At 46.5% G+C, this 16,075-nt stretch overlaps 1 protein-coding gene across 2 annotated transcripts in view; it reads left to right on the forward strand.

Moving 5' to 3' along the window:
- PRKCE (protein kinase C epsilon) overlaps positions 1-16,075 on the forward strand; it is a 543,507-nt gene that overhangs the window by 342,040 nt on the left and 185,392 nt on the right. For both annotated transcript variants that reach the window (XM_040224743.1, XM_040224744.1), the window contains exons 4-7: positions 114-273; positions 2,347-2,381; positions 3,738-3,823; positions 6,685-6,814. In XM_040224743.1, coding sequence (XP_040080677.1) covers positions 114-273; positions 2,347-2,381; positions 3,738-3,823; positions 6,685-6,814 — 411 coding nt within the window. The remainder of the gene's footprint in view (positions 1-113; positions 274-2,346; positions 2,382-3,737; positions 3,824-6,684; positions 6,815-16,075) is intronic.

Raw genomic sequence — 16,075 nt, forward strand, 5'->3', positions numbered from 1 at the left:
GTCCCCCCACAACCTCCAGATCTCCCAGGCTGGAGTAACTCTCTCACAGACACTTATTTTCAAGGGATGCTAACCCAAACTGTATTTTCTTCTGTGCTCTTGTCCCTCCTCAGCCCCTAAAGACAATGAAGAACGTGTGTTTCGGGAGCGCATGCGGCCCAGGAAGCGGCAGGGGGCTGTCAGGCGCAGGGTCCACCAGGTCAACGGCCACAAGTTCATGGCCACCTACCTTCGGCAGCCCACCTACTGTTCCCACTGCCGAGATTTTATCTGGTAAGGTCCTCTTTTCTGGAAACCTCTCAGTTAGACTTTTCGGCAGCAAGAGGTAGGGGGAATGGGTCAGGAGATTGAACACTTTATGTAAAAAATGCTTATGTGCTTTAATTCTTTGACTACAGAACACTTTTCTGCAAGGCTGAGTGGTGCTTGGGGGGCTAGATGGGAAGAAGAAACTATGATTCCTGGTTCCTACATATGGAGATATGTAGGATCATATCATATCTCATATTTGAGGAGTTAAGATTTTATAACCAATGATGGCATTGTGGTTTGTGGGTTTTTTTTAAAAGAACTTTTAACTTTTAAAGAGGGAATCTGAATTATTTACCAACAGAATGATGGATTTCTTAGATTTGTTTTAAAAAAATAACTGGAGGGAGGGGTGAGGGGCTAGGGGTAGAGATGAAACAAGGCTGGCCATGAATTTATCATTGTTGGAGCTACTCACAGATACCTGAGGGTCTACTATATTTATCTCTCTATTTTTTTATACATTTAAATGTTTGCAGAGAAAGCTTAAAAATATTCCATTGCAAATATTTATAATACAAAGCAGTTCTTAGTAACTGTCACAACACTGGTGCTGATAGGATGCTAAGATTTCAGAAAAGAGAGAAGCATTGGCTGGAGTACTCAGGGAAGGCTTCCTGGAGGAGGTGGCAATTCTCTTTTTATGATGACTAGGATTTTGATAGGCAGAAACAGGTAAGTAGTAGGCCTTTTTGGGAGGTGGAGAAAGACAAGGAATACTGGCCTTGGGGATTAGAGGGGAACTTTTGATGAATACCTACCTTGTGTCAGGGTTTCTCTTTGGCTCTGGAAATCTCTAAATCTTCCCAGCATCCTATGAGCTATGTATTATGAACACCATTCCACTAACAACAATACTGAGGCTCAGAAATGAGACCAGCCTATGGCCCTACAGCTAGGATGTGTCAGAGACCTGATTCCACCCTGGTGAGCACAACTAATAGCTCATGCTCAGCCTTCCTAGCCACCTCCCTTAGCTCTCTGGAACTGATGTGGAGTTCGCATGTTGGCAATCCCTAGGAGAGTGAGCAAGGCCATACTGCAGCATGAATGCAGAAGGGGAACGTTCAAATTGTACTCTGAGGACCCCCTGGATTCCCATGGTGTCCAGGAACACCTCGTCTCATCCTTGTGGTGGAGCTAGTCACAGAGGTTGGCATGGACATCCAAGGTGACACAGTTTAGAGCAAAGTCAATCTGATTAAAGCAGAAATAATACCCAGCTCCATCCACAGACACGTCTTATTCCTGGGACTGACAGCTGTCTGACCTGTATCTCTGTATTTTGGTCAAGAATTGGGAAACAGGTTCTGAAAGCTTAGCCTTAGAGATTCAGGTCTCCTCTAAGCCCATGGCCAGTATGACTGAACTCTGGGTTCCCTTAGCTGTAGCCCCAGTGGCTTCTGGCTCCTCTTACTGGACTGGGCACTGCAGGGAGCTGACCAGTTGGTGGTGGTGTCCTGAGCACAGGGCTCAGGCCAGGTTGGCTGGATTGTCCTGTGTCCAGGCTGACCCTAAACCTGCCCTAGGGGACCCATGCTGGCCGTGGAAGGAATCTGTGATGTTGGCCTTTACCCAAATGGTAGATTGAAATCCCAGTCCTGGCCACACTCTGCCCCATAAATCTTGACTACTCCTGGAATGCTCAGGGAATATGCTTGCCAGTGAGAACCTTTCTCCACAACTGTCTGCAAAGAAGGGCACACTCAATGACTTGAAGCCCATGGAGAGCAAGCAGGGTCTCTGGGGCTTTCCAGAACACAGCTGGGCCCCTGGAGTGGCTGTTTGTATAGGAAACTGAGCCCTAACACTGACCAAACCTTGCACCCATTCCAAGCACTGGGGCTGTTCTTGATGGCCTTCAGAAGGAGTCATTTTAAGGCACCCTTCCAGTGGGAGAGAGATTACTACCCCACTGCTGAGTGGGCTCCACTCAGCATTTGGTACGCTGTGGGCAGTGGCCAGAATGGGGTGGCTTTGTGTGGCTTTTGACCTACTGGAATTCATTTTCTTAAAGAGCTGTTTTCTTCTTTTCAGGGGTGTCATAGGAAAGCAGGGATACCAATGTCAAGGTAAGAGCGTGTTGTATGAAGTAAATCCCTGGGAACCACAGGTCAGTTCAGATCACGACTGCCTGTGGAAACAGGGGCTGGGTTGGATGAGACTCAGAGCCCTGTAGGCCCTGCATGGTCACGCTCTCTCTCTGCAAAGTGAGACCCCGGTTTCCTTTTGTCCCTGCCTGGCCATCGCTCCACCATAGCTGTGTGGGAGTAGATGTATAGGAGTGCCTGTGGGGACCACCATCTGCAGGTGGCCCAGGGGGCTCAGCCTTTTGGTGCAGCGTTTTCGGTGCACCTTCTTCTTTCCCCATGAGATGGAAAGCTTCAGGAAGATGCCCTTTGGAGGCCCCCTGTTTCCTGAACCAGGTTCTGTGTGTTCTGTTAGCTCCTCACTCTCCAGCCCCCTGAAGAAGCTTCCTGCCCTGCTTGTTTTATTCTGTCTCACTCATGGTCCTTGCTGTTTCTTTCTCTCTCCCTCTCCATTTTTTTTTTGGTCTCTTCTGTATCATCATTAGCTCTTAAACATTTAACAGTTGCTCGAAAGTATGAGAGGGTTTGTTTATTCCCCAGTTAATTGACTACAAATGCAAGGTTAAGTTATATAGAACTGGAGGGTGGTATGTGATGAGGTCATGCTGAGGCTTCTCTGTGGTTGGAGAACTGGGAGACCAGCCACTAGTTGACTTGAGTCTCACCCCTGGGCCTGGGGTAGCTTCTGTGGGACGTGGCTGTGTCCTGGAGGTAATGTGTGAACAAACAATTACACATGTGACAGTTCTTAGATTCCTTGCATCATCTACTGCCCACACTGGCCCATGACACTACAGACAGAGTGTCAGCCATTTCTTGGGGAAGTATTACATACAATGAAAATTTTTAAATTTGGCACAAAAGGTATATCCAGATCAAGTAGCTAGAGAACTTCTACGTCCCAGAACAGCCACTCACGTGCTGCTGGCCTCCCTACCACCCCAGCCAGCCTTGGTGGGGCCTCGAATGGAACGCAGGGAGCAGCAGCACGCTGGGTCGACAGTGCTTCACAACTGGGCGATTGCTTCCTGACGCTGGCATAGAGAAGCAAGAAAATTGATTGGTAGTCCTGGAACTAGAGAAAACTGCTGATGCCCTTTGGATATAAATGGTCCATTCTTCTCCAGAGCATTTAGGAAATGCTAATGGCTCTGATGGCAGAGTGCTTTGAAGTGATTGCATAAAGGGCTTCAGGTAGGGCATTACCATAAGACTCTGCCTTGGAGACAGAAGGGGCAGGGCTCCCCTCGCTCCTCCACAGAGACCTCATTGAATCCCGGGATGGAACCTTTCTTCCCCTGCTTGTCGCTCAGCTCTCTCATGTTTTGCTGTTTGCAGTCTGCACTTGCGTGGTCCACAAGAGATGCCATGAGCTCATAATTACGAAGTGTGCTGGATTAAAGAAACAGGAAACTCCCGACGAGGTAAATATTTATAACACTGAAATTCTGGGCTTTCTTCCCTGCCATCCCCACCCTCCACTGCCTCCTCTGTGGTCCCCAAGAAAAACCTTATCTCTCTGAGGTCCTGTTGCTTTCTTCATTGTGTTGATCAAAAATGAAGGGAGTTGTCCACAGCCTTCCGGCATGAGGTACAATCTACAGAATGAGTACAGCTCAAAGTCGGGCTTGTGTGTGTGGATATGATGCCAAGGGTTGTATGGTCCCCAAAAGAAAGCCCAGAGGAAAATTCGAGTTATTTTATGTCATTATCTCATCAAAACAGTGAAAGGACTCACTGACATGTCAAGGGCTCCACACAGCTCATAAACAGTGAGAGACAGAACACATAAGCAGGAGCCTTATCTTTACGAGGTGATGGAGGAATGGAGTGGGATTAGCAAATCTAAGAAACACTTAAGAGGCTGGAAGAACCACAGTAATAACAATAGCTGACATTCACTGGGTACTAGCTGTGCCCTGATTTAAGCACTTTATCATATATTATTTAAAGCCATAACAACCTTAATGAGATCTATCTTCATTTTCCAACAGAGAGAATAGAAGCATAGGGAGGTCAAATTAACTTGCCTTAAGCCTCACATCCCAGTATGTGAAAATGCCAGCCAGTGTGTTCCAGAGTCTGAGCCCTTGACCACTGTACTGTGTTCCCCTCATCTTAGAAACTAGTGTCAGATCGACTGTTACAAAAGTTGTTAGGAGTAAAGAAGTAAGAAAATTTGACTTGAAGCCAGGTTTCTCTTAACTGAGTAATTGAGAGAAGAGTGGATCCACTAACAGGTTAAAAAAAGCCTCTTCGAGAAAATGACAGGTGTGCATGTGAGTAGAGCAGTTATCTGTGTTCACGACAGTTGATTTCAAAGACATACTTTTAATGCTTGGTGAAATAAATAAATATCATACAATCATAGGCCATTAGTGTGAGAGAGACCCTGGGTGGGATTGCAATCAGGTAGGTTTATAATTAGGCTTCCAAAAGAAGTCCCTTCTATTTTTAAGAAGCAGGGTCTTCTACCTGCTTCTTAAAAACAGTTCAACAAAGTGACACCTTGACAACCAAAGCATCTTTAGGAAAGCATTTCCATCTCCTTCTGATTTCACACCATATCTGGAAAGCAGGAAGGGACGAGGCTTAGACTGAGCATCCTGTGTCCCTGGAAAGCAGGCAGCCCAAAGCACCAAAGTCGTGTACTGAGGTTCTACCTTCACGGTAGGAAACCGCAAGGCACTGTCACCTGGCTGTCCTGACTCCTGTTCTAGGATTGCCACCGTAAGTATGCTGTTACTCTTGTTAGGTTTTTAAGTAAATGAAAGAAAAAGATGATTTCCTTGCCGTGTGTCTGTCTGTCTTCTTAGGGACATTTTATTGAGCATTTATTGAGCACTTCCTATATGCCAGATGATTGCTCCATGACCCACAGAAACAAAGAGGAATACATGATTCCTGCTCTTAAGGAGTTCATAAGTCTCAATAAGTTTTTAAAAAATGATCTCATACGTTTTATCAATTGTGAACCTCTGCAGATGTTTAAACCTCTTTCACACCTTCTTGGAAGGAGACCCTATGACTTCATGCCATGAGGCTAGAGGGTTGAGATTTGAAATGCACAGAACCCAGCTTAATCTGTGACCTAGTTTTTCTGATTGTGTTTTCTGGCATATTGAGCACTGAAAAAGAAGTTACCAATGAGGCGTGTTCCCAAACTTGGTACCTGTCCCAAGGGAGACTAATTGCCAGGGGTTGATTGGGTTTCTTAGTGTAGCGGAATTGGTTGCCTGTCCTGCTGCTCCCTGAGCCCAGTCTCTTTTAGTTATTATATTCCTGGCCCATCGGGGTGATGTCTGTGCCCTCTGCTGGGCACAGCCCTCGGGGGACGAACCTTCAGTTTCACTCTTTTGTGTAACCACCCGAAGTGTGAGGCATGTACACACTCATCATACATATACATCCCACACCCACATGGCTCTAAACACCAAGCATCTAATGCCCTCTCGTTAAAAGGGGCCTCTGCCAATGGGCTCCCTGGAACTTTTGGCCACAAGCACTTGGCCGATGCCCTCATCCTGTCTTGTGTCTCTGTGCTCACACTTAGGATTCTTGCCGTTCCCCAACTAACTCTCTCTCTGTGTTATCTTCCTTCCTTCTCTTCCTCTTTGGCTTTTAATCTTCTGATTCTCTCTCTCTCCCTTTTCTCCCTCCCCGAGTCCTTGCTGTTGGGCTTGCTCACCCCTCTGTTGCTGTATCTTTCTCTGAGTGCTGTGTGCATCTGAACTACACCTGTGCCGCCTTCCTGGATGCTCGCAGGCCCTCTGATCCTGCAGCACAGTCTTGTGTGTTTGTCATCATGCTCACTCACCATCGTCTGATACTTTAGAGTCCTTAGTGGCTGCAGCTGAGGGTCACACAGCTCTCCTGCCCCCACAGACCTCCTAGTCACCTGGGATGCTTCCCTACCTCTTTACTTGTCCCCACATCCCTCTGGGGCCAGTCCTGGGAGACCATGACTCTCCTGTTAGTATCGACCCAGCATGTCTTCAGTACCTACAGTAATATGTTTCCTGCCTCTTCTGCCCCCGGGATCTCATTGATCCCACAACCCTGTCTCCTAATGACAACTCTTCAAGGCCAAAATGTGAGGTCCAGATTGCGTGCTATGTGCCAGGGGATTTGGAGGTCTGGAGTCCTGGATGGGACTGGTAGGGGATCAGAGTCCACACAGAAAGTGGGGTCAGGGCCCTGGGAGGAAGGCTGCCTTCACCATGTTCCCAGGGAAGCTTCAGAGCAAGGGGCATGGCTCTGACCCTGCGATTTGCCGTCCCTGCAGGTGGGCTCCCAGCGGTTCAGTGTCAACATGCCTCACAAGTTCGGCATCCACAACTACAAGGTGCCCACCTTCTGCGACCACTGTGGCTCCTTGCTCTGGGGCCTCTTGCGGCAGGGTCTGCAGTGCAAAGGTAAGGCCCTGCTCCCCGCCCCCTGCACCTGAGCCCTGCTGTCCCTCCACTTAAAGAAGCTTTCTTCTTGGAGCCTCGAGAGTGCTTTCCAGGGCTGACCAAAGGACTGGGCCCAAGCCCTTGCTAAGCCGTTGTTAGTTACTCTGAGCATTTGCCAGGCAGTCTCTGTGCAGAGGCCTTCCAGCGGACTCCATAGAGGGAATCAGAAGAGAGAAAGTGTGACTCCACCTTTTAAGACAGTGAACAAGCTGGGACTGCAAGATGAGTCTGAAAAAGTACAGGAAAAAATTAAGGAAAAGATACACTGGAGTAGAAGGGAAGAAAAGTTTTTGGAGTTAGACTGTGAAATAAGTCATAGACATTTTTTCTGTCACCATCCATGGTTCATAGTTTACTTTCAGAAAAAACCCTGTTAAAATGCTGTCACGTAAGACAGATTGCTCCTTCATCGACCTGTGATGGATGTTATATTATCCCTCTGGCCCCCATGAGGAAATAGGCTCAGAGCCTAATTTAACCTCTCCATGTAGCTTGTGAGCAGAAGTAGGGTTTGAACCTTGATCTCTGGGTCTGAGTCTCCTCCTTTATTTCCTGCTGTTCTGCCTTTGAATTGACTTCTGCTCAAATGAGTGTCCTAAGTGACACAGGTAACACCACATAATATGGGAGGTGGGTTCACACTCTGGGGTCTGATTGAAGTCCAGGGTCACAAGCTAGGCTAACTCGCTCCCAGAGTTGGACAACCGTGGACTATTGGCCAGGAATACCTCACAGACACTATTTAAAAACAATTTTTTAAATTATTTTATTAAATATTAAAATTTAAAATTTTATTAATAAATTTAAGCTTAAAAATGAAAAGGTATTAAACAATGAAATTAGTTTGTTATTAAAAACAGTATTTTATTATTACTGAATGTGTCATTAATAAATTCCCATTGTGGAAAAATTAGAGAAAGAGCTAAAGTATAAGAAGGAAACTGAAGCTGTTAACCAACTGGTCACTGAAAGGATCCCAGTGAGAAATTATGAAGATTGGAAATAAGGTATTGGCTGTACTGGGAACAGAGAAGGGAAATAACCTAGGAGGTGTTGATGAGTGATTTATTGTCTATAGTGATCAGATCCAACTGGGAGGATGGTGACACCACTAGCTGAGACAGGAAACCCATGAGGGAGGGCAGGGCTGGAGGCAGAGATGGTGGAGTTGAGCTGGGGACGTGTTAACTTTGAGGCACCAGTGGAAAGTACATGAAGCTGTCTGACTGTTAGAAATTCTCACTGAAACTCAGGAAAGACGTCTAGATGGAGCACTTAGATTTGGATTTGTCAATGTTTGAGTAGTAGTTAACCTATAAAGTAGATATCATCCCCAGGATAAGTACCTTAAGTAAAGAAAGAAGATACCTTAGGAATCTGGGGATGAGGTAGGGTATCCGCATTCTAGGATGAGTGTGCAAAGGAATTGCACACTCTGAGGGAAGGGCTTCAGGGATAGGAGGGAAAGTGGCAAGGAGTGGAATCATAGAAGCCAAAAAGAACTGAGAGTACTTTTTAAAAAATTTAAACAGGGAGTGATGGATAGTGCCAAATGCTTCCAAAAAGTTATTTAAAGTAAAAAGTACAACATGGGAAAATAGAACTACCATATGATCCAGCAGCTCCACTTCTGGTTATTTTCCTGAAGAAATAGAAACACTAATTTGAAAAGATACACATACACCCTGTGTTCATTGCAACATTATTTACAATAGCCAAGATATGGAAGCAACCTAAGTATCCATCAACAGATGAATGGGTAAAGAAGAGGTGTTGTGCACACGCACACACACACGTGTGTGTGCGCAGTGAAATAGTACTCAGCCATAAAAATTAATTAAACTTGACATTTGTGACAACATGAGTAGACCTAGAGGTATTATGCTTAGTTAAATAAGTCAGACAGGGAAAGACAAATAGTGCATAGAATCTTCTTGTTGTTATTGTTGTTCAGTTGCTAAGTTGCATCCAACTCTTTGTGACCCCATGGACTGCCGCACACCAGGTTTCCCTGTCCTCAACTATCTCCCTGAGCTTGCTCAAATTCATGTCCGTTGAGTCAGTGATGCTATCTAACCATCTCATCCTCTGCCGCTCTCTTCTCCTTTTGGCTTCAATCTTTTCCAGCATCAAGATCTTTTCCAGGGAGTCAGCTCTTCACATCGGGTGGCCAAAGTATTGGAGCGTCAGCTTTAACATCAGTCCTTCCAATGAATATTCAGGGTTGATTTCCTTTAGGATTGACTGGTTTGATCTCCTTGAAGTCCAAGGGACTTTCAAGAGTCTTCCCCAGCACCACAATACATAAAACAGAAACAGACTCATAGATATAGAAAACAAACAGGTGGTTGCTGGAGGGGAGGTGGATGGGGGATGAGGAAGATTAAGAGGTACAAACTTCCAGTTAGAAAATAAAAGTTACAGAGATGAAATATACAACATGGGGCATAGACTGACTAATATGTAGTATCTCTGTATGGTGACAGATGGTAACTAGACTTACTGTGGTGCTCATTTTGTAATGTATAGAAATATTGAATCATTATGTCTGTGTACCTGTAACCAGCACAGTACTGTAGGTCAGTTATGCTTCAATAAAACTGAAAAAAAAAGGTGGAACATGGGGTTGGATTTAACAATAAGGAGATCACTAGTGCACTCAGCAGGAGCTGTCTTGGTGGGGATGATCACCCAAGTGCAAGGCGAAGTATTTTCAGGATATTTTATATAATCAGAAAAAAGACCGTGGGAAAAGAGACCATTAATGAACCAGGAGAGACAGGGGATTGTTGATAGAACAGGGATAGAGAGATGGACACCCCTCTTCCCGGTGAAGGGAAAGACTCAAAGCCAGGCCTGCGTATAGATACATGTCCTGTGTCAGGGAAGGGAGTCTAGGAGGAGATGACTGGCAGAATGGTCATTTAAGTTCTGAATCTTTTGAGGGCACTGCAGTTAAAAATAAGTTCCTTTTTTAATTACATTTTTAAAGGAAACTCCTTACTGTTCTCCATAGTGGCTGTATTAATTTACTTTCCTACTTCCCTGGTGGCTCAGATAGTAAAGCATGTGCCTACAATGTGGAAGACCCGGGTTCAGTCCCTGGGTTGGGAAGATCTCCTGGAGAAGGAAATGGCAACCCACTCCAGTATTCTTGCCTGGAAAATCCCATGGACGGAGGAGCCTGTAGGCTACAGTCCTTGGGGTCGCAAAGAGTCGGACACAACTGAGCTACTTCACTTTCTTTCACCTGCAGTATAAGAGGATTCCCTGCTCTTGCACCCTCTCCAGCATTTATGTATAAAATAGATCACTAAGGAGAACTACTTTATAGTGCAGGGAACACTACTGGAAACTCTGTGGTGACCTAAATGGGAAGAAAATCCAAAAAAAGAGGGGATATATATATACAGCTTCCCTGGTAACTCAGACTGTAAAGAATCTGCCTGCAGTGCAGGAGACTCAGGTTCGATCCCTGGGTTGGGAAGATCCACTGGAGAAGGGAATGGCTACCCACTCCAGTATTCTGGCCTGGGAAATCCCATGGACAGAGGAGCCTGGCAGGCTACAGTCCATGGGTTTGCAAAGAGTTGGACATGACTGAGCAACTAACACACACGTATATGTATGGCTAATTCACTTTGCTGTACCACATTGCAAGCAGGACATTGTAAAGCATCTATGCTCCAACAATTAAAAAGAAAAAGAAAAAGGTCAGCAGATAAAAGACAACCCCAGACTGCAGCACTTCTAACATGAGAGCAGAAAAGTCTTTTTAATTACTCTGTTTCTGATGTTGATAATGAAGAAGGTTAGGTAGTGATGGCATTAATTAGCGTGTTATCAGTGATGAAAGACAATAAATAGCATGCCATTTCATTTTATTAGCTAACCCTTGTTAATTTCCCCAACTTTGATCAATACAGACATTGGCCAGACTTCTGAGTTACAGTGTGGGGCAGTGGGGAGAAAGAGTTCCCTTACTTCTGAAACAGGAGATCCTTTTCAGAGTTGAGGTGAGAAGTAAGGGGGGTGTGGAAGGCACAAGGAGGGTTGGAAATAGCTGTCATAAGAAGTGAGGACGAACAGGACAGGAGGAAGTGCTGGCCACTGGCACATCTTATGTTCTATGGGAGCTTCCCAGATGCCATTTCCCTTTCTAGAATTCCAGCAGTGACCTGAAAGAAACAGGGCCTGTCCAAAATCCTTTTTGCCATTAAGTAACATGGAAACAAAAAGAAGAGAAATAAAGCAGTGCAGCAGGAGTCTCGAATGCTTTCAGCAGAGGAGTGATGCGCTTTTGGAGAGTGGAGTAGTGGTTGCCAGGAAGCAGAGCGCCTGCTTTGGATGGGACTCCGATGAGGCCATGTCTGGTTTTAAGTAACTCTATTAATTATTGATCTATCTAGGGAATCTAAATGAAGACACCATCATCTCATAAATATTGATAACTTAAAGAGGCAGCCCAGACACCCAGATGTGGCTGCCAGGGCTGTGGGTCCCTGGATGACCCCGGGAGAAGGCAGGGTTGGGGAACAGTGTGTTCAGCTCTGTTTTGGCAGGAAGCACCTCAAGCTTGCTCAAGTAAAGGATGGGGAGAATGAGGCTGCCTCAAGCAAGGATTCCTGGTCACTGGAGCCCAGCGGGACATGAGAGGAACAGGCTACACAGAGATGAGAAGGTAGAGGCCAGTCAGAACTTAGGGCCCCAACAAAGGTTTACAGATACTCCTGTCCTATCCTCTGTTACCATGACTTGGCCTTTCCCCTCTTGCTCCTTTTCTCCTCCTGCTGTGCTTTTCTCCCTCTCTCAATTTATTTTTTAGATTCACAGTAAAACTGAGCAGAAGATACAGAGATTTCCTGTATATAGCCTGCCCCCACATATACCCAGCCTCTCCCACCATCAACATCCCCCACCAGAGAGATGCATTTGTTAAACAGTTGCTGAGCTTACACCGACATATCACAATCACCCAATATCCATAATTTACATTAATTTCACTCCTGGTGTTGGACACTCTGTGCATTTTGACAGATGTTTAGTGACATGTATCTGCCCTTACAGTATCATACAGAGTGGTTTCACTGCCCCCCAATCCCCTGTGTTTTCTTCTCACTTTTTATCCTTTTTCAGCTTCAAGTCTTTTTGTCCCTGCAGGCCCCTTATCCTGTGGAGAGGGCAATGGCCAGAAGAGGCTGGGAGGGTCCTAGGCAGGGGCCCCTCTTACCTGGGTCTAAATCTGGTTCCACTCCTTTGATTGCTAAGAAAAAGAAATCAAAAATTCCTGACCTGCTTGGGGGCTCAGAGCAAGTCCCCAGGGAGCTGGAGTTAAACCCAGGCAGCTGGCTCCTGCACTGCCTCTGGTCTGTGATCCACGCCCTCTCCTTTCTATGGAGACTCCATCAGGTCTTCCCCTTTGTTGAATCAGGCTAGCTTGGCCTCCTGTGCTGGAGCCCCCATCCCCTGGTCATGGTGGGATACAAGCCACTCGACCTGCTGGTCTGTGGCCTCAGCCTTGTTGCCCATCCCACTCCTGGGGATAAAACGTTTAGGTGTTTTCAATGAAATGGGTTTTTCTCAAGCTTGCGTCTATAGTGAAGGACCATGAGATGGTCCTGGTCACTCTCCCTTCAGCCTGAAGTTGCCTGAGCCACGTGGGTTCACGGGTGGTAGATATACTCTTCCAGAGACTGTCCCTCTGTCATCCAGGGAGATAGAGCATCATTACCCCCTTTTACTGGCAGGGACAGAGACCAGTGCACACAGAGCGGTACAACCAGGGACCCGTGGGAACCCACCACCACCCTCGAGGCTGCCTCCTCCCTCCTGCAGCCCAGAGGGGCCAGACGCTTGGAGAGTGCTCACAGGCTGTGTTTGAGGAACTGAGCTCCTTTATCAGGGTAGAAAGACACCAGCACTAAGGCAGGATATTTCATTGCTGTCTTTTTTTTTTTGGTCACCTAGCAGGGTCCTAGCTTCTCAATCAGGGATTGAACCTGTGCCTTTGGCAGTGAAAGTGCAGAGTCCTCACCACTGGACCACCAGGGGACTTCCTCCTGTCCTTTATCTTATGATTTAAGTCCTGGCACAGTTGCGCTGTACCTCTCTATAGACTCACTGAGGGTCTGTCTGAGCACCTCAGCCACTATTAGCCTGTGCAAAAATTAGCTTCAAATGTTCAAATACTAGCGTCACTGAGGCATTTGAACTCTTTTTGTTCTTCATTTCATTTCAAGCCTGCTGCTTCCTTAACCTGACCTTCACCTGCACAGTGAGTGCCTCCAGGGTCCTCTCACATGTGCTTTATTTCTCTATTGACTTGTGGAGTCAGTTTCCCCAGAGGGAAAGACTCCCAATACCTTATGATTTTTGTTTCCTTCTCTAAAGAAGATGTGGGGTTCTCACCTGCCCCGGCCACCCCACCCCCCACCCCCCGCTCCCCACTTCTCTTCTGCCTGTTAGCTGACATGTCTCCAGCACAGCTGCCTTGACATCACCCAGCATCTGGGGCAGTTTAACAGAAAGCCAGACCTCTTTACACAATTCAGTCTGCCCTGCAGCACCTGCAGCAGCCCTGGCTTTCCTGTCCTCCTCTGGGGTGAGCCCCCTGCTCCTGCCTGTCCACCCTGACTGCAGCTCTGTGCCAAGGTAGGGAATGAGGTACAGTTGGAAAAGGTCTGGCCTGGAGAGTCCTGAAGAGTCTCCTTCCTGGCTTGACTCTCTCTGAGATCCTATCCTAATAGCAGTTGTGAGCCGAGGCTGCTTTTGTGGACTAAGGGGGAGAGAGTCACTCCCATTCCTGTAGGTAATAAAGAACAGGCCATCTATTTGGGGGCAAACCCCCTAGGCAGAGAGCTGGAAGCAGTGAAGATCCCAGATTAGGAGTCTAGGGAACTGATCTGTGCTGGTTCTGCCACTGCTTGGGCTGGGTAGTTGCAGGGAGGCCCCCTGGTTAGGCGACCCTGGGCTTCCTTTTAACTCCAACTGCATACCCACCTTCTGAGAATTATAATGAAAGTAATGAAAAGTGGCCATAGGAGCCACAAAGATAGGAGGAAGGGAAGGTTTTCTCTCTCCCTTCCCTTCCCTTCCTTTCTTCCTTCCTTCCATTAAAAAAAAAAGTGGATATTAAAAAAAAAAACAGTAGAGTTATGAAAAAGGATTTTTATTCTCATCAGTTTTGAAAATATCAGCCCTTTACTATTATTTTTTAACAAACAGTTTCCTTGTCATAGGGTTTCCCTGGTGGCCTAGCTGGTAAAGAATCCGCCTGCAGTGCGGGAGACCTGGATTCGATCCCTGGGTTGGGAAGATCCCCTGGAGAAGGGAAACGCTACCCACTCCAGTATTCTGGCCTGGAGCATTCCATGGACTGTATAGCCCATGGGGTCACAAAGAGTTGGACACAACTGAGCGACTTTCACTTTTCCTCGTCATATCTTCAACTTTTATTTGTATTTTTAGAATTAAAAAAAAAACACAAATAATTCTCACTATGAAAGATTCTAGCAAGACTTAAGTATATGTATAAAAATGTTAAAGTCTGTTATATTCTCTTACCATGTCTGTTTCCAGCCCTAACCTCTACTAACAATTTGCTGGGTCCTTTTAAGCCTTTTTGTGTACATTTGCTACTCCCATTCTTGTCTCCTGCCCAGGACTCTGCATCAAGCACTCTCCCACCCCTGCCAACCTCCATGACACAAGCACACAACTTCCTGCTCACAGTTGTGTGTGTTTTGCCCCTGAGTGTGGTGTGGCTGGCTGTAACCTGTTATGCTATCAAACCACCGCTCTGGCTCACCTACAAGGGCAGATGACCCTCATGTAAAGAGATTTCTGGAGGACGCGTAGGCCTGCCTGGCTCCCTTTGTCACTTTCTCTCACAACGTCTTCTGCCTGCTTTGGGAGGATTCCCAACAGCCAAGGAAAGGGTGGAAACATGGAAACCAGAATGAAAGTCAGCATGCCCCAGCCCCCGTCTGTCCTGAGGACAGCACTGCCTATAACCCAGAGTAAGAGCTCAGGAAATGTGTGATGAGACACTGGGCAGAAGCAGAATAATGATCTTCCTTTTTGAAGAGCCCCCGCAGTGCAGCTTGTCCCAGTGAAGCGGTTGAAAAGTGAGCAATATGAAGCAGCCTAGAATGGGACTCCTCAGGGAACTGGCATCTGGGTGCTCACCAGTCTGGATGAGGGAGAGAAGGGGGTGATTCAACTGGTTTGTCTGCCTTGCATTACTACAAATGAGCTTCACGTTTCTTTGGTTCTAGCACTTACTTTCTCTTCCTGACCTGCAGCCTCCAGATGTTACTTCCAGCTTCCAGGAACCGCACTGTGGCTGGTTAAATTATGTCAAGTTCTCTTCTCTCAGCCAGCTTTGCCCTCAGGTTTCCAGACTTTTCAAAGCTCTTTCAAAGTCTCTTTTTCATGTGGTTCATGTTAACTGACACGTCACTGGGTTTTTTTTTTAACCTTACATATTAAGACAACTACACAGTTCTCCCAAATAAATAACAGAATTTTTTTTTTATGAAAAATGAAGTCCCCAAATATCTTTCTTCTCTTGCTGACCAGTCAACCTGAGCGAATTTGTTTCATTAGGATGGACAGGTTGGTGATACAACACCAGAGGGCGCCAGCGGCTAAATCACATAGATAAACTACCGTGCTATGAAATTCTCTTTCTTCATTCGGTTGCCTCATTCTTGTCTATTCTGTCACCTCAAGAAGAGACGGAAGAGAACTTGTATGCGATGGGATGAGTGGAGAGGTGCAGAAGAGCCGAGCTGAGCGTCAGAGGGTAGCTTTGCTAAGGGCAGTGGGACAGAGAATTCAGAGTGCTGTTGCCTGGAGTCTGGCATGGGTCTGAGGATTTTTGAGCATTTTTAGTAATAATTAATGCAGGCAGCACCATGGCCAGGCTGTGGTGGAGCTTTCTTTTTGTTTATATTGCCTGAGAAAGCTCCCCTCCCATCAGCACACGGGCTTCCCCACCCCCATATTCCTGCCTTTGGCTCTGTGGGCATCTTCAGCCACGTAATTCACTTGAGCTCTTCAAGTCTGGGTTGGATGCAGGAGAGTAGGGTCAGTGCTGTCCCTCCTCCAGGTGAGTGGTCAGGTAGTGCAGAACCCTGAGGTCTGGTCATCCTGCCTGGTTTTATTCCAGAAAGTGTGTGTGTGTGTGTGTGTGTGTGTGTGTGTGTGTGTGTGTGTGTG

The sequence above is a fragment of the Oryx dammah genome, unplaced genomic scaffold (genome assembly GCF_014754425.2).
Source record: "Oryx dammah isolate SB20612 unplaced genomic scaffold, SCBI_Odam_1.1 HiC_scaffold_25, whole genome shotgun sequence".
Classification (NCBI taxonomy): Eukaryota; Metazoa; Chordata; class Mammalia; order Artiodactyla; family Bovidae; genus Oryx; species Oryx dammah.